General features: G+C 40.4%; 2 protein-coding genes across 4 annotated transcripts in view; both read left to right on the top strand.

Moving 5' to 3' along the window:
• The first annotated feature begins 479 nt into the window (after positions 1–479).
• Positions 480–14,303, top strand: CNDP2 (carnosine dipeptidase 2). Of its 2 annotated transcripts, none has more exons than XM_085323745.1 (12): positions 480–512; positions 2,597–2,684; positions 3,569–3,712; positions 5,624–5,786; positions 7,330–7,418; positions 8,366–8,566; positions 9,095–9,179; positions 9,788–9,948; positions 11,888–12,052; positions 12,249–12,390; positions 13,044–13,191; positions 13,603–14,303. In XM_085323745.1, exons 2-12 carry the CDS (start codon positions 2,625–2,627, stop codon positions 13,670–13,672), a joined length of 1,428 nt encoding a protein of 475 aa, XP_085179871.1. In that variant the 5' UTR covers positions 480–512; positions 2,597–2,624; the 3' UTR covers positions 13,673–14,303. The 2 variants fall into 2 exon arrangements, with proteins under 2 accessions (XP_085179871.1, XP_085179872.1); XM_085323746.1 differs by lacking the exon at positions 480–512 and adding an exon at positions 889–1,034.
• A 10,422-nt stretch (positions 14,304–24,725) lies between these two features.
• Positions 24,726–27,487, top strand: part of CNDP1 (carnosine dipeptidase 1) — a 21,174-nt gene continuing 18,412 nt past the window's right edge. For both annotated transcript variants that reach the window (XM_085323783.1, XM_085323785.1), the window contains exon 1: positions 24,726–24,931. The gene's annotated coding sequence lies outside the window, so the exon portion shown is untranslated. The remainder of the gene's footprint in view (positions 24,932–27,487) is intronic.

Raw genomic sequence — 27,487 nt, 5'->3', positions numbered from 1 at the left:
TGAGGGGTAGCTATTGTCATTACTGCCTGAAGGCATAAACCACGAATGAAATGCCCGAGTCAGGAGACACCCGAGCACCTTCCCGTGTCCGTGGGCGTCCTGCTCCTGCGCGTACACCTATGGGGCAGGCAACTTCTACACACAGAGCAGAGGTTTCTGCGCCATTTCACCAGGGAACCACAGGTGAAACACGGCCAGAGCGCAACCACGGTTTAAATGAAGCACGGAGGAACGACAGGCCGGAGCCCGAAGCCAATCCAGCAGCAGAAGACCCCCCGCTCCGCGCAGCTCTGCCCCCCGGCTCCGCCGCCGCCCCGCCATCTTCCCCCGCGGCCGCGCCGRGAGCCCCCCCGCGCCTTCCGCCTCTCGCGCAGCGGCGCGAGCTGCGGCGGCGGCGCGGATTGGCCGCCGCGGAGCGCGGGGGCGGGGCCAGCCCGAGGGTATTTAAGGCTGCGCGGCGGCTGCCGCCAGCCGGTTGCACCAGGAGCCGGGAGCGGGCGGGAGCGTCGGCGGTGAGTGGCGGCGTCGGCGGCCGACTCCTGCGGCCACGCCGTCGGCAGGGCCCGGCCCGGCGGGTGCGCCGCGTCCTTCCCCGCTCTCCCTCGCCTTCCTGCGCGCGGCGAACCTGAGAAATGCGCGTTTCCCGTCCGCCCTGTAATGCCGGGCCCGCGTGAGCTGAGCCGGGGGCCGCCGCGAGCCCGCCCGGCTCGGCGGTGAAGAGCCCGAGCAAAGCGCCTCTGGTTCAGCCGCAGCCCGGAGAGCAGGGCCTGCGAGGCGCAGCTGAGCCCCGTGTCTGGGGACCTGGTCCGCGCTCGGCCCGGGCGGCGGCGCAGCCCCTCGGCGAAGCTCGCGGGCCGCCGCCGCCGGGGGCACGGGCCGCCCCTCCGGAGACGGCGGGCAGGCTGGCGTGGCGCTGCGGGCCCGTCGTGGTGCTTTGAAGGGGTGAAGCTTGCCGAGCCTCACCCGCGGAGGCAGGGTGGTTCCCTAGCCTGAAAAACTGGCAAGAAACTAGCTCTGGTTTTGAAGAGGGGAGGGTGAGTAATGTCCCAGCCTGGTGCTCTGCAGTACATCGGCTTTTCCAAATTTGAAGCTTCCTTGCAGCCCTGCAGTGAGACTCAAGTGGTTGAGTGCCCCTTTGCCTTTTCTTAGGAGCATTTCAGCATGTTTAGGATGGTACAYGAAGCAGCCCCCAAGCTAAGCAAATTGCCCAACTCTTGTTTGTGTTGGACAGAATGACAGCCCATCTGTTGTGACCTGTGCTCAGTGTCGACTGTGAGACTCAAGTGTGGGTGTTGCTGTAGGAGGTGGAAGGGGAGTTGGGTGAACCGGGGGGGGGGGGGGGGGGGGCAGATGCACGGCAGAGGTGCTGCATGTACCGCTTCCCTCAAGCTCCAAATGAATGATGTGTGTGAGCTCCCTAAGTGCATGTGAAGATGAGGGCTTCTTCAGGGTAATCAAGCTTCAGTGAGTGACTTGTTTTTAACCAAGTTGTGTCCACATGATTCTTCTAAAGATGTTCCATTTTTCTTGAACCTTGGCCTGATGTGATAAGATGCACTCATATTGCAGTATGCTGTGTAGGATGACCTGCAGCTTGAAAATATTTGCTTCTACTCTGTAGAGTAGTCACTTGTTTAAGAAGTTTCAAGGCAAACACTGGGTCACATGTACCTCAAAGTGAAAGTCACAAGACAGCTGTGATAGTTATTTGTTAAAACAAAGGATTAAGGAATCTGGCATAAAGCTAACTAAAACTACTAAAACTAATGAATCGCAACAGGACACTGGTGCTGGAAACTTTGCTTGTGCTCTGTGAACTTAGATTCCAGAAGTGGACTTCTAAAGCTTTTTTTTTTTTTACTGCAGAAACAATCGTATATCCCACTTGGGGGAGCTTTATCTTTAGACTAAATTTAAGCTAACAAGCTTAAGCTTGTTTCTGGCTGAAGGACAGTCTCTTAAATACAGCCCCAAAATTTTGTGCTAGCAAGAAAGAAAAAATTGAGGCGAGATCCTGGATTTTTCTCATGAACTTTTGTTGAAACTAAAGCGAAAACAGGAAGTAGTAACACTCAGCTACTCACCCATGGCTTCACTATGACTCTCTCTGGAAGGCTGAGTGGCAGGTTAGGACTTAAAGGTGAATAAAAGCTTTAACTGCCTGCTTTTTGTGCTTTACAAAGGAGATGAAATATTAATGTAGCACTTCTTGGACCTAGTTAATAGGTCCTAAGTCAGGCTACTAGTTGGACTTTTATAATAAAATGCAGTACTGGCTGAAGAGTGTACTTCACTAGTAATATTTTTGCCTGTTATTTCACGATAAAGTGAAGTGCACAGGTTGATTGAAATCATCTTTACAGACTGAAGCTTGCTCAGTTTTAACTTCCAAAGTTAGTTGTGGAGGGAAGAACAGTGGTTTTGAAGCTGAATATGCTGATTACTCACTGCTCTGATTTCCTGAGAGGGAGTTGCCTCAAAATTTTAGACTCTTGGTATGCCTTATCTTTAATAGTTGAAAGGTAAAAGTCTTGCAGTTGCTTGATTGTGTCTGTGTTTTTGCTTAAGCCTCTGGTCTAAATTTTTTGTCCCMCAGTTTTTGAAAACACTGTTCTGGTCAGAAGATGTCTACCCTTGAAACACTCTTTAAATACATTGATGAACACCAAGATCTCTATGTTCAGGTAAGTGTTCTTTCAGAGCTTTGTCCTGCTGTGTACACAGCTATGACATGGTGAAAGTTGACATGTGGTCAACTTCAAGCTTGTTAAATTACACCTGTATAATATGCCCAAAGACCTGTAATATTAGTTGTCCCTTTCAACTGAGGTGATGGGTGAGGCAAGCTAGAACACTCCTATTTTCCTTGAATTCTGTCATGGTTCTGTTCAGTCAGGCTTAATAAAATGTACCGTGGAAATTTATGAAGTGGTCTATTAATGTATAGTGAAATCAATGATAAGTTTCTGATACCAGTAGGTCCTGGATGTCAGACTAGATTTGTATTGTCCCATCATGAGATAAGGGGGAAGATGCAAACAAGGCTAGAATAAAAGCCTTTTCATATAAAAACTATTCATGCTGGGGTAGGGAGTGGAAAGATTACTTTCTGCACGTTGCAGTTTAACTCTTACTTAATTGTACCTTGTACTGCAATCCCCTTGACCAAACCTGTAAAGAAATTGAATGTAAGCACTGTAAACTACCAGTTCTGAGCCATGCCAAGTGTTCAGGTTGTATTCTCTGCTAGTACCCTTCTCTGATCTCAATGGAAGACAGGCAAGGCCTGCCTGGGAAGCTCAAAGAACACTAGCTAGTTCTGGATGCTTAAAGCATGACAACCAGAAAGGCACAATATACACAAGCTGCAGTGCTCTTCAGCTCACCTGCTTTATCTGTAGACTGATTTTATGTTAAATGGTTAAAGCTCTTTGGTTAGAGAACAGCTGACTTAAGTTTAAGCTTGACTTAAAACAGTATTAATGGAGTTGCAAGCTACTATATTTGTATTGTGCCTTGCATGCCATAATTGTGTGGTAAAAACTCCAACTCTTCTGTCTTTCTGTAGCGATTGGCTCAGTGGGTGGCAATCCAGAGTGTGTCAGCATGGCCAGAGAAGAGGGCTGAAATCAGACGCATGATGGAGGTTGCYGCAAATGATATCGAGCGACTTGGGGGCACAGCTCAACTCGTGGATATTGGGCRGCAGCAGGTATGCGAGCATCTGTTAAGGTCAGTGTAGTAGGAGTCTCCAGAGGAGAAAAGGGTCTTGTGGATGATGGCCTAGGAAGGCAATAGCCTCTTGATGAAGGACGGTCTCTACTGCACAGTCTGAGCTTCCTGTTTAAAAACCAACTCTTCACTCTATGTAGTAAATCTTAGAATCCATGTTAGTTAAACATGTCATACTAGAATTGGGCTAAGTGTATTAAAATATTTTAGATACTTTTCTAACCAAACACAAACAGGGCACCTGCAAGTAAACAAATTAGGAACTGGCATTCTGAACAGCAGCAGGCTGGTGTTGGCCCTTGGATGTGCATAGGCTGTCAAATTACTTTTGAAGAAGTCTTGCAGGAGAGCATTTTGTTTATCATAAGCTTGCACTAACCTTCTGCCAGGTAGTGGTAGATGCTTATAGGGTGAAACTTTCTTAGCTGTCGAGACTGCTCTCAAACACATGCATTTCCATCAGTGAGGAAAAGCAATAACCTCATAGGCTCCTTTGAAGTGCCCAATGACTGTGAGGATAAGGCCCATCCCAAAGTTGTTAGCTCATTTAGATAATAACACTCAAAAGACTGCTCTACTGGAGTATTTGCTTGCTGTGAAAGATGGCTGTTTATAGTGTTAATGACTKCTGTGAAATCTGTATGCATGAGGACCCTCTGAACAGTTCTTGCATTTGAGAGCTGGAATATACTTGTAGCACTACAGGTTGCAGCAATGTAGTAGCTAACTTCATGTATTCTCTCGAGGGGAGAAAGCTCTTGAGAATCTGTAGAACAATCCTAGTTCTTCTATTACCAGCAGCATATCCTATCTAGTCTTTCAGATAATTCACTGCCTGAGGCAATTTTGTTCCCTTCATTGGTGTAACTTTGGGGACAAAACCTGATTTTTATAAAGCTTATTACAAGTAAAACTTCCATTTAGAAAATACTCTTCCAGAATTGAAGTTAAGATTAGCATTTACTTTTAGACTTAAGTATTGATTAAARACTCTGTAATATGTACGCACTCTTCTTTGGTGTAGCATTAATGTAAAGTAATTGGTTAACTTATTTGATGCTGCTTAGTTTACTGCTGGGAGGCAATTTGTACTGAGTACTGATTATTGTAAGTGTAAATACTTGTTGTTGCTTTAATCACTTAAAGCTGAATCTGGCCAGTGATGACAACTTATTGATAAAAATCTGAACTTGGAGCCTGTATGAGCAGACAAGATGATCCTGGTGGTCCTGGTCTGCTGAAACTGTATCTGGTAATGTTTTAGTTCACCAGGAGGAAAATACATACTGCCTAAGTGAGCATAGTATGTGGTAATTGCGTATGGGATATTACAAAAAACTAAGTCAGATTCAGCTCTTGAACTAAGATCAAGCTCTTCAGCCCTTCATTGCAACTTACTTGACAGCATAGGCTGATAAGGAGAAACAAAAGAAATGTTCACTTTACTTGGATGTAGGCACATGCTATAYTTAGTGATACCACTGTCAGGAGGCTTTGTCTACAAGGCTATKTTGTGGACAGGACTAAAGTGCAATGACATCAGTACAGATTACAATATTAAATTGAGTTCAGCTCTTATGCTTAGATTAGCATTAGATAAGGCAGTTTGGCATGTGGGCAGCTTGCCTTGCTAAAATCTGAGGTAGGAATGTTACTTATAAACAGTTCTTGAGTGGCTTGGAACACTTAATGATTTATTACTGAGACTTGTCAGGAAACTTTTGCTGGTGCCATGCTGTAGTGCTTCATTGATCCTGGATTCTGGCAGTCAGTTTAAATAGCTTAGTTTTGTTTAGCTGTCTACGAAGGCTATGGAATTAGAGGCATAATGTTAATTCATTCATCTGATTAAAATGTGACATTCCACATTTGCATAACTTCTGATTTTCAGCTGCCTGATGGATCAGAGATCCCTCTACCTCCAATTGTTCTGGGAAAACTTGGCTCAGATCCACGCAAAAAAACTGTGTGTGTATATGGCCACCTAGATGTTCAGCCAGCAGCGCTAGAAGATGGCTGGGATAGTGAGCCCTTCACACTGGTGGAAAGAGATGGTAAGAGCTGTGAACTTCCTAGAAATTGAGCCTTTTAACAACTGATATTTCTCAACTATTGTTAAGCTGTACTTTTGAAAGGAAGGAGAGTGGAGATGGAAGTGGGCTTTTGTTATTAAATATTGTTGAAGTGAATGATGCAGGGGGGCAAAATGGTAAATAAGGAGAAATGTCAAGTCTCAGCTGTTCTTAAGGCTTGTTTCCTTTTCTGACAGTGTAGGCTCTACTTGCCTGTTGTCTTCCTTGTAGCTACAGCAAAGTCTTAACTGCTGGCTTCCATGGTAACAATTTGTTGCCAGCAAGCTTGCTAGAAGAGCAGTTTCTTGGGCTGCTTAAAACTTGCAGCCCACAAGGTGGCTCAGTATCCTCAGACTACTGTTTTCCTACCACTGTGTAGGCAAGCACTCCACACAGCTTTTAGGCCTAGGGATAGAGTGACACAGCAGCCTCCTGGCATTGCCTAGCATCTGCATGCTGTGCTACTTTGAATGTTGCAGAAGCTGTGTTGTACAGAGTTAGYGCCTGGAGGAATGTCCCTCTGGCAAAAATAGGGTTGAAAATTCATGCAGTCAGTCCTGTTGAAGCAGCATACTGCCAGTAGCTGCTGAGGGAGCTAAAACTTGTCTTCTGTGTCTCAGTTGCTCAGTCTTAACAGTCAAAGGTCGTATGAATGAAAGGGCATTGACCATTCTTGTTGTATAAGTGTCAGCTAAACTTTGCCAGGAAAAGAAATCTGATAACTAGTATTCTCACCTGGGATCTTGGTCAATAGACAACAGAATAAGTTACGAAGTTGGATTATCTTATCTGATAGCTGAGTTTGCCTCTAGTGGTGACTTACCTGTGAGCAGTCTGGTGGTGTAGGAAACATATTTACCCAATGGCTCTTCATCTTGCAAACTATCTGGCCTGGTTTGTCCCTGTGCCCAGTGCCTACGGGATGTAACCACAGCTTTAATTAGCAAAAAAAGTCTTTATACTGTRATCTAATGTGCTGCACTTTCTGGCCCTGCCCTGTTGCCTGTCAAACTTGTCTGTGACTAAAGCACTTTTCCAGAGATTCACTTTTGTTTGCAAAATCCAGGGAAGTGGTTGGCTGCTAGCTACTGGAGTCATGTTGTTCAAGCAAAGAATTACTGATTTAAAATTAATACTGGATAGGCTTCTGCTAAATGGTTGTGTTTTGTTTCTATATATTTAATTACACCTTTGTAGAAAATGGTATTGTGAAGAACATTGCAATGATTTAGCACGAAGACAGTTGCATTTCTTCTGCCAGGCTTTCTCAACCCTGAGGGAGCAGTTGARTAGAGGAGGAGGAGCTCCATAGGTGGGAGAAGTGTAGCAGCCCTGTACCTACTGCATGTGCATTTGAAGTGGGATGCAAAACTGCTACTTCAAAAGAACTGGAAGTGCAGGTTGGCATAAGCAAGGTTAAAAAGCTTATCCCAAAGGGTATTTTCTTTACTGAAGGCAAGAGTTGTGATTGAAGAGTCATCCTATATCCCCCCTGCCACTAGTTAATTATCTCTGGTTTCCACAGGAAAGCTGTATGGGCGAGGATCAACAGATGATAAAGGTCCAGTGCTTGCATGGCTAAATGCATTGGAAGCTTATCAAAAAACTAACCAGGTATGTGCCCATAATGCATCCTGCTTTTTATGTACAGCTGAGTCAAGCAAAAAATTTATCCAAGCCACAAACCCATGTGAGGTAAGTGTGCTTATTCAGCTGGTCAGAAATGATGCAATAGTCTAGATTTGACTTCCCRGTAGGGATGAGTTGACTTGCTGACAAGTTAGTCTTGCAGATAGCTGAATTGTACTTTAAACGTTTTTGTTGTAATGCAATGTATAGACTGGAAAATGCTTATGTAAGCATCTGCAGCAGGAAGAATAATCAAATATGACTGTTCTTATGCAGGGATGTCAAATTAGCTTGGTCTTTTGCAAAGCTTAGTGGCTCTCTGAAACTGAATCCATAGAATCATAGAATTGGTAAGGTTGGAAGGGACCTCTGGAGATCATCTAGTCCAACCCTCAAATGAGTGACCTGTATGGGGATCAAACCTGTGACCTTTATTAGCACCACACTCTAACCAGCTGAGCTAAACCTAACCCCCAAGAAGAGATTAACTTGGTAATGCCAAACTGGGAGCTTGCTTCTTTTTGCCCAAGAATAAGTGTCATTAGAAATAGCTCAGACAGGCTAACTCTGACTCATCTATTGTGGCATGCAGCTTATCTTGTGGTTGTTACCTTTCCTAACCTTATGACTTCTGGCAACTGAGATCACTGCTTCTGCAGAGTGAAGTGGTTTGGGAAACAACAGTTTTAGAGCTTAAGTGAGACACTTGACAAAATTCAAACCTTTCAAAAAAAGGTTGCATAAGTACTCTCAACTTAAGCACAGTCCACACTCTCTAAAACCTACTTTGGATACAATTAACAAATCCCACTGTTATGGAACTAAATTGCTTGTGCCCTTTGTTCCACAGCGTATGTCACAGAGATCAAAATGATTGATAGCTGAAGTCCAGTGTTTTTCACATACTTAATCTGTTCATTTCCTTTTCATAGGAGGTTCCAGTGAATGTGAAGTTCTGCTTAGAGGGCATGGAGGAATCTGGATCTGAAGGCCTTGATGAACTGATTTTTGCTCAACGAGATACTTTCTTCAAAGATGTGGATTATATTTGCATTTCTGACAACTACTGGTTAGGCAAGAAGAAGCCTTGTATCACTTATGGTTTGAGAGGTATCTGCTACTACTTCATAGAGGCAAGTCCCAAAATATACTGTCAAACCAGTACTGCTGAACTGAATTTTCTCATAGTATAGATGAGTGGTTGCTCCAACTTCTCGCTAGTAGCTTTTCTTTAGAGAAGGTGGACTAGACCACTTAATGGTTTTTAATGTAATTGTCTAAAGATTTTTCTCTTGCTATCCTGTATTATAGCTGTGGGAGAGGGGTAGCTTTCAACTTACCAGCAAAATAAACCAGTAGCCTTACTGGAGGATTATCTTATGGTGTAGATACCTTCATGCAGATACTTCACTGAACGAATAAAGATATGTGACCATTAAAGTCTCCCAAGGTTGGGAGAGTTGGTACTAAGTGGCTTGCATTCCTCAGAGCAATCAAAAGTACTTATGTTCTAATGCACTGCAACTGGTTGCTCTGGTTCTAAAACAGACATTCTCAAAATACGTGCAGCAAAAAGATGGGATAGTAAAAGTCTGTTCTATGCAATTGTCAGTGTCTTCATGCTAAAGCTAACCTGAATCTCTTGATTCATTTCAACCCAGGTGGAGTGTAGTGACAGAGACCTTCACTCTGGAGTTTATGGTGGTTCAGTGCATGAGGCAATGACAGATCTCATTATTCTAATGGGTAAGAGAAAGCAGGTTTCACTGAATGAATCTAAAATAGGAGTAAAACCTATTAAAGGGTGAGATTGTTTCCAGTGAAGGGCTCTTAATGACTTCTTACACTAGCAAAACAGTAACAGAGGAAATACATAACTTCTTGGCAAGCCCTTCCTCATTTATCTAAGACATCTTCCTGTTTTACATATGCCTGGGAAGCTGTATCTTTCTAGCTTTCCCTGGAAACCCTGCTACAGATTCATTACTGCTGACTAAAGCAACAGTTTTCTCCAAACTGATGCAGATACTATACTGAAATCCTTAGAAAATTCTGCTGTCAAACAGTCGAACACAACAGGTAGCAATAGAATTATGTCTAGGTGAAAAGTGCAGATTCTGGATAGCTGCAGGAACAAGTCACTTCATGATTAATGATAACCTGTAAAATTCCGTAAGTCCCTTCCATGCCTAATGGAAAAGGCTCTTGGAGGTGGGGAGTCAGTTTTATTACCCTTCCTTGCTTGTAGGGAATTGTCAAAAGACAAACTAAAACATTATGTGGGAAGTGTTCCAAATAATGACATCTTATTTCATGTGATTGGTTGCTGATCTTAGGTGCTCTTTGTTTTGCAGGTTCCCTTATGGACAAGAAAGGGAAAATTCTCATTCCAGGTATTAATGAAGCAGTAGCACCTGTTACTGATGAGGAGCTGGCACTGTATGAGGAGATTGATTTTGACCTGGAGGAATATGCAAAAGATATAGGAGTAACAAAGCTGTTGCATGATGCAAAGGTATGATACTGTAGTCTTCCCTGTATACCCTGGTCTAGCTGTATTAGTCCAAGCTAGGTGTATTTGTAGATGGTAGTGAGCTTTTGGGTGTTCCTGTAGGTACCAAGGAGCTCAGGCAGAGAGTTCATCTGTCTCAAAAGCTGATAAAGCCTTGAAGATAACTTCACCTACTTTTCAGTTGACTGCATACTTAACAGCAGTTTTTGTGTTTTGGATTTGGAAGCCTAGTCTATATAATCCCAATTTAAAATATGTGGTCTAGGCCCTAACTTCTAAAGTTGTCCCGTAGTCTATAAGCAGTACTTCAAACTTGTGCAGAGTTTCTCAAACACTTTTCTCAATGCCAGATTGGATCAGCTAGCACAGGAAGAACTTAATGGAAGTCAGATACTGTGTCTGTACGAAGTATCTGAACTCCACTTATGCACAAAGTTCAGTGGAGTATCAAAAATGAAGTGGTTGTAGACAACTGCTCTTCTCATAAGGTTAGGAAACAGTATAGCTATGATGAACTGAAGGCTGACGTACAGAGTCAGGCCTAGCAAATGCTGTCTTGTAGCAGTGAACTAGGCAAGTATATCTGAACAGACAGGTTCAGTAAACTTGTCAGATCTTAATCCTGGGAGCTCTTCAAACAAACACTTCTGAACAGCAGGGAATTTTGCAAGTTATAGGTTTTCTGTACTATTTGTAAAGAATTAAAACACCTCAGATATAAATATGCCTCTGTCATAAAAGCAGGAGCAACCAGTGCTGTAAGACATCTGTATATGCAGATCTGTCTTTTGTCCTAGTATTGTCAGAAGATTTCAGACTTGAATCAAGTAGCCATAAATTACAATTTCATATGCTTAGTCTTGTCTTTGCATGCTCTGCTTTATATCAACTGAGAGCCTACAAGCTTTCTTATTTTTCATGGTCATGTCAATGAAATGGATGAAATATGGCTTGTGTATATGAAGGCATCTTGTACCACTGATGCTCTAGAGCTGACAAGATGCTCTCCATATATGATCCTGAACCAAATATGTTCATTTTTACCTAGACTGAAATCCTARCTTAGCTTAGTTTGAACTATCTTGCTGACACAAGCATGCATACAAAGGTCTTGGAGCTCAGAGATATAGGAGAGAAGGCTGTAATCTCCAGGTGAAGAACAATGGGCTTGAAAGCTTTGAACAAATGGTTAAATTCTTCTCTGGAGAAGATTAAAGGGATGATTTGTGCCTGAAACAAAAGGAACTTTGAATGTTAAAGCCCACAAAGAATTTCTGATCTCCATAGTCCCTACAGTGAAGGTCAGTTCAAGTACTATAGCTGTCTATACAGGACACAAGTGTGCGTTTGGATTCATAGTAGCTGGCATACTGAAYAGTTGTGTCCAAGGTGTAAAAGAAGAAATGAAAGAGCATCTGAAATGGCCTTTTAATGGCAGACAGTGGTGCACACTTGAATGAATCTAGAGCTCAGTCATGTTTAATACACTGATTATATAAATAGCTGAAGCAGAAGGACATGATGTGCCTCAGTCTTTTCAGTGGCAAAGCTTTTACAGAATTTGTGGTTTTAGTGTGTATGCGCCTCAGTGAAGGCACCTACCTGCCTACTTGAGCATGTTCCTACATGCTCTGAGCATCTTACAAAAGATTTTTCAGAGGCAGGTTAGTCAGGTTCTACAAATTCCATAGAAATAGGAGAAAACCATGCTGGAGTTGCTGAATCTCTTATGATGCTGAAGGAACCCAGCTGCTGCATCAAAATGTGTGCATAATGAAGTAGCTGTTTCTATTATAATGAAGTTGAGTGGTCTTGAATGAGGTGCATTCCTTCATAGGAGGAAAGTACTGTTTTTAGTAAAGTCTTTTAGAATGAAGATACGATTTTTGTGGAACTTTGTCAAACTTCATTTAACCTTACATCTTTCTCTTTTGTTCTACAGAGGAAGATCCTTATGCATAGGTGGAGATACCCTTCCTTATCTCTCCATGGAATTGAAGGTGCTTTCTCAGGATCTGGAGCCAAGACTGTGGTTCCTAGGAAAGTGATTGGCAAGTTTTCAATCAGACTTGTGCCAAACATGACTCCCGAAGAAGTCACAAAGCATGTATGTTGAGATAGATTGATCTCAAAACAATCAGTGTCTCTAAACTTTCCTCTCTGGGGAGGAAGGTTTTCAGAGCAGAAACAGCAGAGCTGTTTACTTCCTCTGCTATAGTCCTCCCTGTTTAATACCTCAGCTCAGGTACCAGTGTTTGTACAAATGCTAACAGTAGATCTGACTGCTCTCAACTTTGTTATAGGTTGAAGACTATGTGAGCAAAAAGTTTGCAGAGCTGCAGAGCCCCAACAAATTCAGAGTATACTTAGGCCATGGTGGAAAGCCCTGGGTATCAGACTTCAACCATCCCCACTACATGGCTGGTAGGAGGGCCATGAAGACAGGTCAGTGGGTTTTTTACTTGGCATGGCGAAGACGAGATCTCAGTACTGAGCTGCTGGAACAAGAGAGGATTCACAATATTCACAATTCTAGAATGTGTTCATTATTTTCCACTTAGTGAGCCCATGTGTATTATATAACAAAGCATATAATATGCAACCCTAAACTGAAGTCCAGTATACTGCAAGGGAAGGAACTTAAGCTTGATATCAAGCTCATTTGTTCTGTACTAAAGTCCACTGACATTGTGTTGCTTTTGCATAATGATGACTGTCAGTAGTTCAGATGACTTGCTTAGCCAAAGCCCTTGAAGCTTARTTGTCCTTAGTTGTTCTTAGTTCCCTCTTAAAGCTTCCCTAGTGTCATAGGTTTCTGTACAGGGACCCAGACTACATGGGGGAAACTAGGAAAAGTCTAACTTGTGTTAGAATGAAAATGCAGGCTTTCAGATGAAATAACTTTGTGCTATTCATATTTAACTGTGGAAGTGACTGTTCCACCTGGGGGAAACTACCTTTGAGACCCCCTACAGTCCAGCTGATTAGATCTAAAGAGTAAGATTTGGCCATCATCTGGTAGGAAAATGCTAAGAACTTGATTTCATACAAACAAATACAACTCCAAACTGACTAGAGTGTCACTCTGTTTATTCCAGTTTTTGGAGTTGAACCAGACCTGACAAGGGAGGGAGGAAGCATTCCTGTTACTCTTACTTTTCAAGAAGCAACAGGCAAGAATGTCATGCTGCTTCCTGTTGGAGCTGCAGATGATGGTGCCCACTCTCAAAATGAGAAACTAAACAGGTAAGAAAATACTTACCTCTGTGCCAGGCTGAGGCTGTACTGTGGGTCATAGCATGTATTCTGAAAAGGACCAAGAAGAATCAGACTCCTCCTTTTCTTCAAGTCTTGAGGGCAAGGTACCATTTCTCCCCAGCAGAGGATTGCTGGTGGGTGGTTTTGGTAGCTAGTCTGAAGCTAAATCTTACTCTCATTATGACTTAGGAAACCAGAAGCTTTTTTTTTTTATGATTGAGTCTCATAGCTAGGCTGTTCTCCTCTACTCCAAGGTTGGCATTGCTCTTTTAACAGGGGAGACGCTAGGAGTAGTAGTGCAGTGATCTGCCTGCATGGGTCTGATATAGCAAAAAGCACAGTTGCTAGGAATACAGCTCAAACTATAAGACAGTGCTAATGTAAGCATCTTCTCTCCAGGTACAACTACATCCAGGGGGTGAAGATGCTTGGTGCATACCTCTATGAAGTTTCTCAGCTGAAGGACTAAGGCACCTTACCTTCTGGCTTGTGGCTCTGAGATCTGAGTTCTTGTACAAAACAGCATCAACTACCAAAACCTTAGGTGGCTTTCCTTTTCTACCAACACTGCATTGCTTTGGTGGAGAGGAAAGCATCTAGTTCCACTCAAGAAACCAGAAACAGAGTACGCCAAAATACTACTTTAAATGCATATTTCAAACCACAAAGAATATTACTCTTTATGGCCAGTAGTACTGAACTGCACCTTTGTCCCCTGTGAATCACTTTGACTCAAGTTGTGGTTTGCTGTACTCATCTGCCTTTCCTCTACATAGCAGGAGGAGCTGTTTGCTTTCAATTGTTAACCGGGCACATCAGTGGCAGAACTGTCAGCCAGGTTAAATGTACTCATTCTGAGAAGTCCTGGATGTACTCAACAGATTACAAAGGGTACTGGAATATGTTCAAGTTGTACTGGAGGATTTGTCTTGCTTACTGAATGTATTAGAACAACTTTTAACTCTTACACCTTGTACCTATCTGTAGAGGTTTTTCTTACAGCAAATTAAGTTATAACAATCACTGTGATAATGATGACTGGCCATTTTTTGTAAAGCTGTCTTTATACCCATTAAAAAGGACAATAAATCATGCTCTAACATTTGGCTCCTGGTCTGTAAGAAATGGGAGGCAAAGTACAAAACTGCAAGGTAACTTGGGAAAAACTTACATGGCTGTAAAGGCAGATGGACAACATAGGTGCATAGACTGCACCTCCTGGGGAAACTAGCTCTTAGGTTCTGTTTCTAAGTAGCTTGCTGACTTAAAGCTGATATTTCTAAATCTTCTACTGTCCTATCAGAAAACAAATCTGAAAGTGTTCCCTTTTAGCTCTGAGCTAGATAATCACACTAACACAAGTCAGAGTAAGGGAGGAGTAGGCTTTGCAGGGAGGACAAGTGTTCTTATTCCTGCTACTGACTGACATCAGCTTCAAGGTTTGTTTTGTAAACACCTAACTCTAGCACTTATGGTATTACTTTCTTTTTTTTTTTTTAAAAAAAAAAAACAAACCCTTTAAACACTACCTTGATCTGCCTTTGGCTTGCTGTTTCTGAACTTCTGACCATCAGTCAAAGAGCTAGGTAGTTAAGTATTTCAAGTGATTATTCTCAGGCTGCTCTCAGAGCATATGATGCATCTGTGCTTGGGGCCAGAAGAATGTTTTGTTTATCTGGCTTTAACTGTTGCTTTCTCTGGAGTCTGACACTGAAGATACAACATGGTATGTGTCATATATGTACTGAATAGTTACAATACAGCAGTATGGTTGCAAAGCATGTCCAAAACAAAGTGTCATAGGGGTTTATAGAAGAAGCTGGAAAGCAGATCCAACTAGTTTAGCAGCAGAAGTATTTATCTGTGGCAACTGCCAGAAAGCAAAAGGGGATTAGAATGAGATTTTGGTCAGAGTAAAGTGAAAGGGCCTAGCCTCACCACTTGAAAGTAAACTGCTGAAGTAATGAGGCCTATATGAAACTCAGTTAAGCCTCAAATGTGTAGTTGTGTTAATCTTGGAAGGAGTGTCCCTTTTTGTCTATTTGTTACTTTGCTGTAGTAAAACTCAGATTAGCTGTACCCCTTCCTGTCACTGCCAAAGGGGATCACAAAAGCAGTGTTACTTGGCTCAGCCAGCATACTTTGCTAGTCTGCCTGCTTCAAATACTCTGAAGACTCTTGGAAAAACTAATATCCATTGCTGAGATCTGGTTTGTTATTGCTTTGAATGCTTGTGCATTGTATGAGTAAGTTTGCTTAAATTCACAATAGCCAAAGTTTGAATAGCAGCCTTCTCACAGAGCACAGAGGTGGCACACATTTGATGTGAACTTATGTGAACTAGGTAAACAAAAAGCAATGGATCAGTGAAATGAAGAACATCACAGCACCATCTGCTTGAGTGTATGAAGACTGCTTCATATTTTTTGCGAAGAACTTCATGACATTGTTTTGTGTTATGGTTTACTGAGAAGTGGGCCAATCCCAGTTAATGATAAGAGATATGATGTTGCATGTTGATAGCCCTTAATAGACGCTTGTTAAGGATTCCCAAGTGACTGCCAAACCACATCTCTAGCTAGGGGGAAGTACCACCAAGAAGGACATGAGACTGATCGTTAGCTGTTTTTGATTAGCCTCGTAACTATGTTGTGTATTTTTGTGCTTAGTAACTTCTATGAGTTGGTAGTTAAAAATGTTCTTGCTAGCTTGCAGTTTCTTCCTCATGATCTTTGTGTACAACCGTCATTGCTGCTCTGGTATAATGTTATGCTTGAAGCAACTTCAAAAGTGAGCAGATAAAATCTCCACTGTTGAGCAGAGAAATAACAGCTCTGTATTAATAAATGTAGGCCTATCAGAAAGAATGTGGTTGTGTACTCCTTTAACGTAAGTGTCTGGGTCTTGGTTGGATGTGGAAGGTGTACCAATGTGTCTACTTAGCTTAGGCTTATATAATGTTTAGACTTCTGCTTCAAGGCACTTATTTGTGAGTTTTGTGTGTCTTGTCTTTTTTTTTTTTTCCTGTCGTCTTCTCCAGATTTCACTTGTTTTCTACTTGGCTGTTATGGATTAACTTAGGGGTTGTCATCATGAAGTTCGGTTTGATGCAAGGAGGGCTTTCTTTGGTTACAGAGTTGTTTTTTTCCTCAATTCCTACCTCTAGGGGTAGGAACCCAGCTCACTGCCCACTGATCTTGGATCACCATTGGTACCTTCTCACCTCCAAGACGATTTCACTTTCCTTGTCCAGATTTCCTTCCAGATAAACTTGTTACAGTGTGAAGGCTTCTGCATTCTAACCTATAATTTTCTTTCACTGGATTAAATAATTTATAAGTCAGCAGCAGTTTTCTAGAGGAAAAACTGGGAACCAGTGGAATTAGTTGCAAAGAATAAATGAAAATACATAAATAGGCAACTGACAGCAAATGGGATATCTGTATGCTATAAAAGCAAAGCGCGTTCTTCCTGCCCTGCTTCCTAATGTGCTGCACCAACCTGATTGTTAATTGCTAATCAGGAAATACCATGGTCAATAGCGTGCTGGGGTTAACGGGTCTAGAGAGCTTGCCCTCTTGGGTTCTCGCAGCTGAAGAATGGAGGAAGGTTTGCAATACATGTTTTAGTTACTAGAAGGAGGTTTGGGACTTGTCCACATGGTGAAGCTACTGCCAAATAGAGTGTGCAGACTTCTGGCTGGTTGTATTTTGTTGCTCACTAGGTTGTCATGGATTTTGCTAAAAAACATGAAGTGCAACTTGATATAGAACATGCACTCATAAGAACAGCTGGAGTTGTTCTGAGCTATTATCCCTAAATGAATAAACCCTAACTGCTTTTTCAAATGTCATGTTCTTCCTCCCTTTTTCTCCTACAAGGAGACAATGCTTCCAAATTTCTACTATGTGGGAATTTTACCACAAAGTAAATGTGGTAAAATTAAAACTTGCTATTTTAGGCTTATCAAGCATAATGATTCTTAATTTGAAACTGTTTAAATTGTAAAAAGAGACTTTGGTGTAGCATAATGAGTTCTGAGGTACTGACAACTAAATTAAAACTTATTTTTCCATAAGGCTACATGATGGACTGTCACTTCAAGAACTTCAGRACTGTCACTTCAAGCTTCAAGAACTTGTGATCTTGACCTTGAGGCAAAGTAAAGAATAGAGATAATGTAGGCTGATCTAGATAAAGAACGTGAGCTTGCTCATTTTTTTCTTTCAAAGCGTTACCTTAAAAATGTTACATTTTTTTCAGTGTCATCTGATTGCACTCAATTAAAATAGAACAGATTCATCCGTTAAATATGCTTTTATATTGCTAGGAGCCAGCCTGAACAAATCACCTTTCTAATCATTAATAAACTTGTGCAGAGGATTTAAATCACTCTTCAGAGAATCTGCTTAGGCTATACAGAAAGTCTCAGTAGTGGATAGTTTTAATTCCAGTCTATTGCTAGCTTGATTATACTGTTCTACATCATCATGTTAGGTTATGACAAACTCTGAATGCTAATGTATTTTTTCTATGACTTTTAAATATTAAGTTTTCTATTGATTTTGCATACCCCTAGAGATTCTGAGGTTTCTTGCAGACTGTTTAAAATGCACGCCAATGAAATGTTTGAGCTGATTCTGCTACGTGGTGTCATCGTCCTGTCTGGCCACACTCGTGTCCTTAATCAAGGAGATAGCACATGTAGCTCTTATATTTCTGCCCTTTATGCTGAAAAATGGGATACCAAATGCATTTGAACAGCTTCTTTTGTCGTTGTTAATGTGCTACGCTCTCCTTTGGAATAGTGGCTGTTCTGTATGTGTTGCTTTTGAATCGTGACCTATTGCATCTTTAGACGTGTGGTCTATTCATGAAAAGTAAAGTTAATTCCTGCAACATAATTTTGAAAGTAACTATATAGTTGTAGTSTAGAGTAACAAATTTGACCTACAGCACAGAAGTGCCAATTACTTGGAAGATAAATGTGTTCAATTATTAGGTAATAGGCTTTGTATAGTCATCTCTTCTATGTTAACTGTTTCTTGTGAATACATGCATGCCTTACAGTGGTCAACCCCAATCTGCTAGTTTTCACTGAATGACTGGGCTTAATAAAAGCAAACAGTTCGTAGGAAGTGTGTATGAAGAGCATCTGAAGGCTCCTGTGGAGGCTGTTGTTTCATATATGATATGAGATGTCTTGAGATGTCAGTGTGAATCTTAGGAGGACTATATTTTCCTGCTCTTTTGGACAAAGTAAATGAAATTGCAATTGAACTATTAACATACGCAAAATCATAGCCAATTCCTGAATTTTAAGGTATCTGTTAAGATATATGAGGAAATTAATTTTCGGTTTCTAAGCTGCTTAATGGACTGAACGTCTATGTAATGAATAGTATGGTCAAGGTAGGAGATTTGAGAAGAAATGCTGTCTTGGATTGTTTTGTAGGGGCTTGAAAAAAAATAGTCTTGGATTATTTTAAATGCTAGCAGAGACAATTCTGAAATGCCATGATTTCAATAAAACCTATAAAATGATTCTTCTGCAAACAACCTTGGCAAACAAGAATGCTGTATAGTGTATGTTTATCTTGAAAATGCCTTGATAGTGTGTTAGACTGTCCTGCTATATTAGTAATGAGTTGACATCTTCCTCTTTTTCTTTAGCAGCTGTGTTTTAGTGTATTGTTAGTTCACTTACTCTTAGTGCAGGCTTGCCCTGACAGAGCAASGTGCTTCCTCCCATCAACCTCCAGCACTTCAGCAAAATGCTGAAGGGGAAATGGAGAAAGGCGAGCAAAAGATTGCTGGCCAGTTGATATGTGGATATTCCTAGAAATTTTTGCAGCAAAAGTGACAAATAGGCTTTACAGAAGCAGTGGAGATTGTTTTCCAGATAGTTCCTACCTCACCAACTAAATGTCCATGTGGCTCTTGGAGTTTCTGGTACTGAGTTAAAACTGACCCTATAACCAAAGCAAGCCTTCCTTGCATCAAACTGAACTTCATGATGACAAACTAGACTGAGGCATTTTGAAGACCACAYGAGGAGGTCTTCATGTGAGAAGGAAATGCAAGCTGAGGGTGAGCTCTGTGTAACAAAYTGGACAAAGCCCTGTGGGAATGGAAGAAATTAGTTCTGCAGAGTGATGGAGGGCTTATAGGAGTGGCCAAGGGGGTAGAGACAAGAAGGTCCWGACCTCTAATGCCAGCAAAGAACAGAAGCTCCTGTAGGGAGGTGCATAAGATTTGATTGACTCTTGCTTACCTTGCTTTGTTTGTTATAGATACTAGGTTAATCTGATGTAATCTGTAGGTGAATTATAAAGTTGCACCTTAGTTGACGTGGTCTGTTTGCACTTTCTCTTGTTATTAAGCCAGAACACCTCTCTGCWTTCAGTGCAGGGGTTCCCTTGCCCACCTTCTTTAATGAACCAGCTGGTGAGTAGGCTAGAAGTGGTTCCTTAATCCCTGGCCCAGCTCTGGAGTGGTAGCAGTCCTCAGTTGATGTGAAGTAAGAGCCTTTTACAGAAACAAACAGGTAGACTAGGAAGTTGACTGAAGTTTGATTAAACCTTGGAGTTGGCATTAAAGCAACCTGGAGTGTCTTCCTATATTGTTAGTAAAAGGCTTCTTAAGGGTTTTTCTTTTATTCTGTGGAAAATAGCAACAAAATGTGGCAATTGCAGGAATCTAAAGCATTCAGTGAGTGATGACTGAAGTATTTGTTCAACACTGGTTTTACTACAACTGTTTTACAGTATTTTCTTTTCAAGCTGCTGAGGCTGTAAAAACCTCTCTCAGCTTTATTTTGCCATGTTAGTGTCATCTGTATTTCATGCTAGCGTGTGTTCAGTTTAACCTGTACCCTAACCGAGACTTGGGACTACTAAACAGTTCTGTTGCTGCATGCAGCACTTTGGTATCTGAACTGTGCATCTCCTTGCTGTCCTTTGTATCCGATGCTTTTCTTGATTTCAGAGATTAGACTGGCCTTATTTGAAGTATAATTTTTGCTTGATTCCTAGCCATGTGTGTTAGATCCTATTACCTCACTAATAAAACAAGAAAACAAAATCACACACAGGAAACCTTTCCAATGCCTGAATTTTTGTTTCTTTTGTCTCTTGGAGTTTTACCAGTACATTCAGAACCCAGTATTTTTGGCCTTTGTTGCCTCCCTTGTTCTCTGTTGCTGCTCTTCTCCTGCCTTTTTTTCAATCATTTGCAATAGTGGAGCTAATCCTACACAGCAGTCATTATGGAAATTCCTATGAATATGACCCAGCTCTTGCTTTATAATATACTTGATAGGTATGCCTCAACTGGGTCAAGTCCCTTTTTTTTTATTATTTTTTATTGAGACTCTGGTTCTTTCAATGGTAAAGTGGAAATACCAGTAGGTAATGCTCCTCAACTCATTTCACCTTTACTCTGAAACTACCACTGCAAAAGTTCCCAGTTCTGGAAGCTGTCAGAGCAGTTTAATAACATTAAGTAGAGGGGGAAAAAAAGGTAACTTTTTTCCTCAAATTCCTGTCCATTAATTTTTATCCTTTTTTGGCTATATGAGTGGATAACAATCCATAAAAATTATGACAGAACAACATCTGTTTCTGTAAGTCTCCTGGTATGTATTTTTTCAATTGGAGCAATGCCAGGAGCTAAAAAACAAAAACGAAAAGTAAGGTTTTCATTCAGAAATGATTTCAGGATTATCTCTAGGATTTTCTATTGCATCTGTTGAATACTAAGCTAGAGGACTCAAATTCAAAGTTATAAGAATACGACATAAATTCAAAATGCAGTATAGGCTGCATGTTGTCATTTTCAGGAATCAGTTGTCAGGCAGTGAGAATAAAAAGTATGTTTCTATACAGCTTTGAAATTTGTGTTCGTATTTCAGAAATGCAATGCATTGTCAACCACATCCTAGAACTTTCATGCAAGAAGGCACAGTGATGTTTGTGATTGTTTTAAGGCAGTTTTAATTCTGACCAGGTGGATTCAAAAATACCAGTCAAGAAGGGGGAAATTTGTCATCTGCATGTAGAGGTCTAGGACATGTATATACCAATAGCCAATTGTCTGGGAACAGGATTTTAATATACAGATGTAAGTAAAGAGTTTTGAATGCAGGTAAGCTGAAAGGAGAGGGGAGAAGGAGAGAATTGCAGTAGACTGGGTAAGAGCGGGTTTCAGAAATACAATACACAGACTTCATGCAAACGGTACAGGTCAATGTATAAATACATATGCCTAGAATAAGGCTGCTGGCATTGATTAGCTCTGAGGCCTTAGTCTGCTAACATTTATTTGCACTGGTCTGGAAATGACTTTTAATTAAATTTGGTTGTTTATAAACATTTGTGAGCTTACAGAGCTGCATATTATTTTGGAAGCTTTGCCCACATCTTGGAGTTGCTGGCACGTTCAGATAAGTTTTAATACATTAAGAGACCAATCTAGAATCCTTTTTTTTWWAAAAAAAAAAAAAAAAGTTAAAAAGTTTTGTTGAGGAAAAGATTTTTGAGGAATGGGAGAATAAAAAACTATTTTTAACTGCAGATGACTTCGTGCACTGATTAGTTTAAAATAGAAATACCCTCAAAAATATCAAACACATCTGAGCCTTTTTTCCCTTGAAAGGAACCGTGGAAAACCAGAGCATCAGACAGGTTGAGTGTAAAAATAATGGAAAACTATGCTGTATAACATTGCCCATTCCCTCTGTGAAAGTGTTCCTGTGTGATATGACAAGTAATTGGGTTATCAGCATGAAGTATAAATAATAAAGATGATACATTTCATTAAGAGTATGTGTTGTAGTTCCACATCTGTCTTTGGGCAAATATGACACAGATTTACTAGGGTGCAGCGGTCACCTTGGAGCTGTGCTCAGTAACAGCTGATTAGCATTATCTCTTCCAAATGTAAAACAAGTTCAGCTTCTCTGACCTCATTAGAGGGAGCTGCAAGAGTCTCAGTAATATATATTCCTCTAGCTCCTTATAATAATTTGATTTATATGGAAGAAAGTTTTAGTGACACAATCATTGCCATTAACAGATCAGAAGTCTTTAAGGATGTAGAAGAGAGATTCCAGAAATAATTTCCTTAGCACTAAAATTAAAGAGAAGGGATCTGGAGTAAAAGGTTAGCTTTTTCCCATATCACAGGAAGTCTACAACAGAATAATCTTTTCATCTATTTATATCCATACAAAATACATCAGTACAGAATATAATAATCTGTTCATAAATTTAGATATGTGCACCTGTTTGCTGTTCAGTTTGAATAAGAATCTGTGTCCATCAAAAAAAATTTCAAAGAATTCACCTACATTGCTTATTAGTCTGTTTCAATTATTGAACGTAACAATTTGTGGTGATAAAATGACAGTGGTCTATGAGTCTGAAACCTTATGTTTGGACCTAAATCAAAAGTAAAAGATACGGTGATTTCAAACTGAAATAACTGTTCAGAAACTTACTGCTTTGTAATAGAAGCAAGGTAACAAATCTTAATTTCACACATTTTGGATAAGAATTTAATGCAAAAAAAATAGATTGTAGTTAACCTGTTCTAAATATTTTTACCTGTGTTGATTATACATTAATGTGTCTATCCCTGCTGCTTTCCAGCACTAAATCATTTTATATCTCAAAACTAACAAATTAACAAAATGGATATAAAAGCCTCTTGTAGTTTGTGACTAGGACAACGGGTTAGGTCAGGTAAGACTGAATTATATTGGCAAATGATGCCTAAATTTGCAAGGTTGGTCTGTCAGTCATTTTTCATATTTATTAATGTTCGGAGTATCAGTGTTCAATGTATCAGTTTTTCAAGATTGCTGAGGAAACCGTGACTTTTATCATCAAAGGAATACACCAAATCCCAGAAAAAGAAAAAACTGCCAACCCAATATTTCAGTATTTTAAGTATTTAAAGTGACACATCACCTGGATATTATCTATTTATCTTTCAGTTTAAAGAAAAAACACTCTATATGTTTTCATGGTGCTCTGAATTGGAGAGCTTGATCCCGGTAAGCCTGTTATCTGGTTTAAGGCCCAATTATTAGTCACAAGGATGAATGAAATCTCCAGGAAAGTGACACCGTGCTGAGATAATTCAAAAGGAATCAGTCACACATTACTTCAGACTGATGCGAGGGATTTTTGTGCTAAAAAAAAAAAAAAAAAGAGTATGAGAAAAAAGCACTCTATTCTTTTTTCCCCTCTCTTTTTGGGTAATTCACCTAAAGTCTCTGCTACTTGCATTGCCTTATCTTTCTAATATCTTAGTAGAGCATTTTCTCCCTTCCCAGCTAAGAAAGAGTCAGTTGAGGTAATTAAAAGGTATGTTTGTATGTGAGTGGGAATCCTGTACACCTTTGAAAAATCTGTGAGTCCCTGTTGTGTTCACCTGAAATCACCTCCATAAGATACTAAATGGACAGCTTAGACCTAGAGTCTCCTTAAGTCCACCGTGCTCCAGACCGTGGCCAAAGAAATAACAGTAGTTTCTTTTCCTCCTAAAACACAGATGTTCCAGCTTTTCTAGTACCTGTGTAAGGGTAACTATTTAAATGAGCTGCTCACTGGGATTTAAGTGACTCTGAGATGATATGAGACTTACCTGAACGCACGGGTCTGCATCTAAATCAGGTGGCTCCGAAGGCTGTTTGGTGCAAAATAATGTAGGACCTGTGAAAATGGAGGAGGTAAAGCTGCAGCTTGGGCTGCAGAACGTGGTGGTTGTTTGTACCTTTCTCTTGAGCAGAGTTTAAGATTCTTCATATGTGGGATTGCTTGTAATATATGAACCACTACCAGCCTTGTGATTCGTCTAATTACTGCTTCAGAAATGGCAGTGTGTTCTGCCTCTAGTAATTCATTTAATAGTAACATTTTCTTTACCCGATAGTGAATGATCAGACAAGTGAAAGCAAACGTAGCATAAGTAGAATACATTATAAAATGCTGATGTTATAAAATGTATTTGTACCCCTCTAAATGTGACAGGAAAAGTGAGTGCATTTTATTGTCATCATCTTCAATCTCTGTTTTCTTGCTCTGAATTGTAAGTTATAGCTGCATAAGCTGTAACATGTGCTTCTCAGGTTTTTGCTACAAAAATCTGCTTCTTCAACTCTTTTCCCATATGTATCAGGGTGAAAACAAAAAAAACCCTTCCTAACCTTGATAGCATTAGTGGGGGTAGGGGAAGTAGTAGCAAAGTGAAAGGACATACAGAAGGACTTTTTTTCCCCTCTATGTGCTTTTCTGTAGACTAGGATATTGACCTGTGGCACAAGAAATGTGAAAAACTGCTAAACAAAAAGTTTGTTTGTATTCTGATAAAGGGACATAATAAAGGACAGAGGTAGTGTAGATGTGAAAAAACTGCTACATCTGAATTTTCAGTGTTTCACAATGGTAAATCTCTGTAACTACATGTCCTGGGTTGAGATAAAGCTGTACCATTGACTTTGTTTTTGCCTGCAGGAAATAACAAAAGAATTGCAATGTAGTCAGGCGAGTAAGTGCAAAACAAAAGCTGCAGCAGGCTGATGTGGGTTTGTGAGAAGTCCGAAATCGCCTGGAGCTGTGTTTGGACCATTCCACCTGCCCTTTGCCAACGATGGCTGCTGCAACAGGAGCCAAGCTGCAGAGCTGGCGAAGTCGCAAGTTGAACCAGCTTTCTGGCATGCCAGGTGAGTGCCTTGAGGGGGAAGCAGGGTGACCTGCTGCACGCCACCTCGGTTAACTCGTGTCCTGCCTCTGAGATTTCGTGTACCCCAAAGAGAGTTTCCTTCTGGGAGGAGGCAGTGTGGAGTACTGCGCAGGCGTTATAATCCTAACCCCGCATCTCAGAGCCAATCTCAGACTCTAGCTCTATCACTGCTGTCTGGGTATGAGTGTGAGTTATCTATTGGACAAAAATCTCACCTACACGAAGAGTATTAATTACCCTTAAGGGAATGCTGTCATTACTTGGCTCAGGAAAGCTCTCTGAAGGATATTGAGATTAGAATAATGTCTTGCCATCACTTTAGTGTGATTAATATCTGAAAATACTTTTGCTTAATCATTAAAGAAAATGGATTTACAGTCTTGCTCTTGGAAAAATATATAACAGTAGGCCACAACAATAACCTTGTATCACTGTGATTACAACACTACGATATCATTCCCTTTCTCCTGAAATACACCTTCAAGGAATGAAACATAGCTGGTTGGAGCTGGAGGTAATTGCTTAGAGTGACAGGTAGAATTGAAAACAGTTGTATCATTTGCYGGTGAAAGAGGTACTACTGACAACAGTGTATTTCTTGCATACTTGCTCATTCAAACTTTTAAAAGTATCTGAAGTAATTATAGTATTAATTACTGCATGTTAAGCTCTGCTATAGTGCCATTGAAATAAAGTTACTCTTATTTTATCCACAATTCATATCCAAGTGAGGCTGCTACTCTAAGGTAGCAATAAAAACATGATATCTGCCCTGGGTAGTTTACACTTTCAAAGGCTAAGAGAGACAAAGACATTGATGCTCCTTTTCTCTATCTTTGTTTCAGTTCCTCTCTTCTTTTCCTGTAGTTATTTATTTCCTTCTGCTTAAACACTGTATGCCAGAGAGGAGGTGTCTACTTCAGCACTTAGCCAAACTAGTCTAGCTGAGTTCTTTAATCTTTCCTTATAAGTTAGGCTTTCTCGCAGTTAATAAGCTACCATCAAAAGGGTCTTTTTATTATGGAAATAAAACTGCCTGCATTTAAAAAGGGTTCTAAACAACACTTGTAGTGTTTATGATACTCCATAAATAGAATAATGATCATAAAGCCATAAATCTCTAACACTATGGACTCTAAACCTTGCTCCAAGTTATAGGCTGTAAACTAAAGAGCAATTAGCAATGAAATAATAAGCTATAAAGTAATCGTCACTTTTTWAATTTTACAATATTATAGTTTCTCAGTAGTATAAAATGAAAAATCTGCAAATAATTAAATGACTATAAATTTAGTAGACCTATTTCAAATCTCACTCCTACTATTGTAATTCAGGAGTAACTCCACTTTTTTGTAAATAAAAAAAAGGAGGGGCAAATAAACATTTTCTCCTAAGCTTTTGCAATTCATGTGCAAATAAGTTTTTATATATTAATCAAATGAAGAACAAGTACTTAAAGAAGAAAATGTCTTTGTAAGACCCTGAGACAGGACCTTGGTCTTCCTGTTAAGACTGATATTTGTTAATACAGAATGTTTACTGAATCTAATCATATGGATAGCAGTTCTCTCTAAACAGAGAACTCTAAGGGTAGAAACTTGTATGCAAGCACAAGCTCCCAAAATCAGAAACATACTATAATTTCAGAGGCCCTCTTGTAAGGAAGAATTGGCAGCACAGGGATGATGAGGCAGATTCCTCTTTTCAGTAAACCATCGACATCTGGGTGGGTACAAAGCACAGATAAAATGCTAGCCCACTAATCAGTAGCTGGGCCATATGTGCGAGTGCACCTCTGCCTCCTATAGTTTGTTCTTATTATCCTTTCAGGCTATGGAAAGACCAGGAAAAAAAAAAAAAGGGGGGGTCGTTTCATACCAATGTTGGTCTGATTACAAACTAATGAGTAATCAAGCTCAGTTTTCTTAGCTAAATAGTGACTTATTTTTCCTCCGTGGTCAAAGAGCAAAATATTACTGGGAGAAACCTTTCTCCTTAAAAGAAGCTTAATACTTTTCTTTGACAATTTTCAATTCAAAACAACAAACAAAAGTCCCCTCTTTTCTATTAGTCCTCTAAAAAAAATGTTATAAAACAGTAACACCTTTCARCAAAACTCAAGTGCTTTCTGATGCTAAGATTACTGCCTGAAACAAGTATTTCTACAGAATGGCCAGTGAGAAAAGGAGGAGGAAAGAAATGGGAAAATTTCTTATGTCTTGATGTGGTAGTTATTTGGGTAGCCTGCTTGGACTGTGGCATGATAGAGAAGCAGGCTTAAAAATCTAACCCAAAAGTTAATCTTTAGCTTATAAGTAACTCTTCATAACTATAGAACATATCAGTGAGCAGAGGTGAAATGTCCCTGTTCTACAAGTGGAAAAGCAGACCTTTTCTGTTTAGAGTCTCATCACCAACCATAAAGGCAACTGAAAAACGGGCATAGAGAGTAAGGACTTTCTTTTTTAATATCATTTGTATTATAGCAAAGCACAACCAATAAACAGTCTCTCTCTCTCTCTCTCTCTCTCTCTCT

The sequence above is a fragment of the Rhea americana genome, unplaced genomic scaffold, assembly GCF_003343005.1.
Source record: "Rhea americana isolate MKP2758 unplaced genomic scaffold, rheAme1 scaffold_87, whole genome shotgun sequence".
NCBI lineage: Eukaryota > Metazoa > Chordata > Aves > Rheiformes > Rheidae > Rhea > Rhea americana.
The sequence above is the reverse complement of the archived record's forward strand: the minus strand, read 5'-3'. Positions and strand labels throughout refer to the sequence as shown.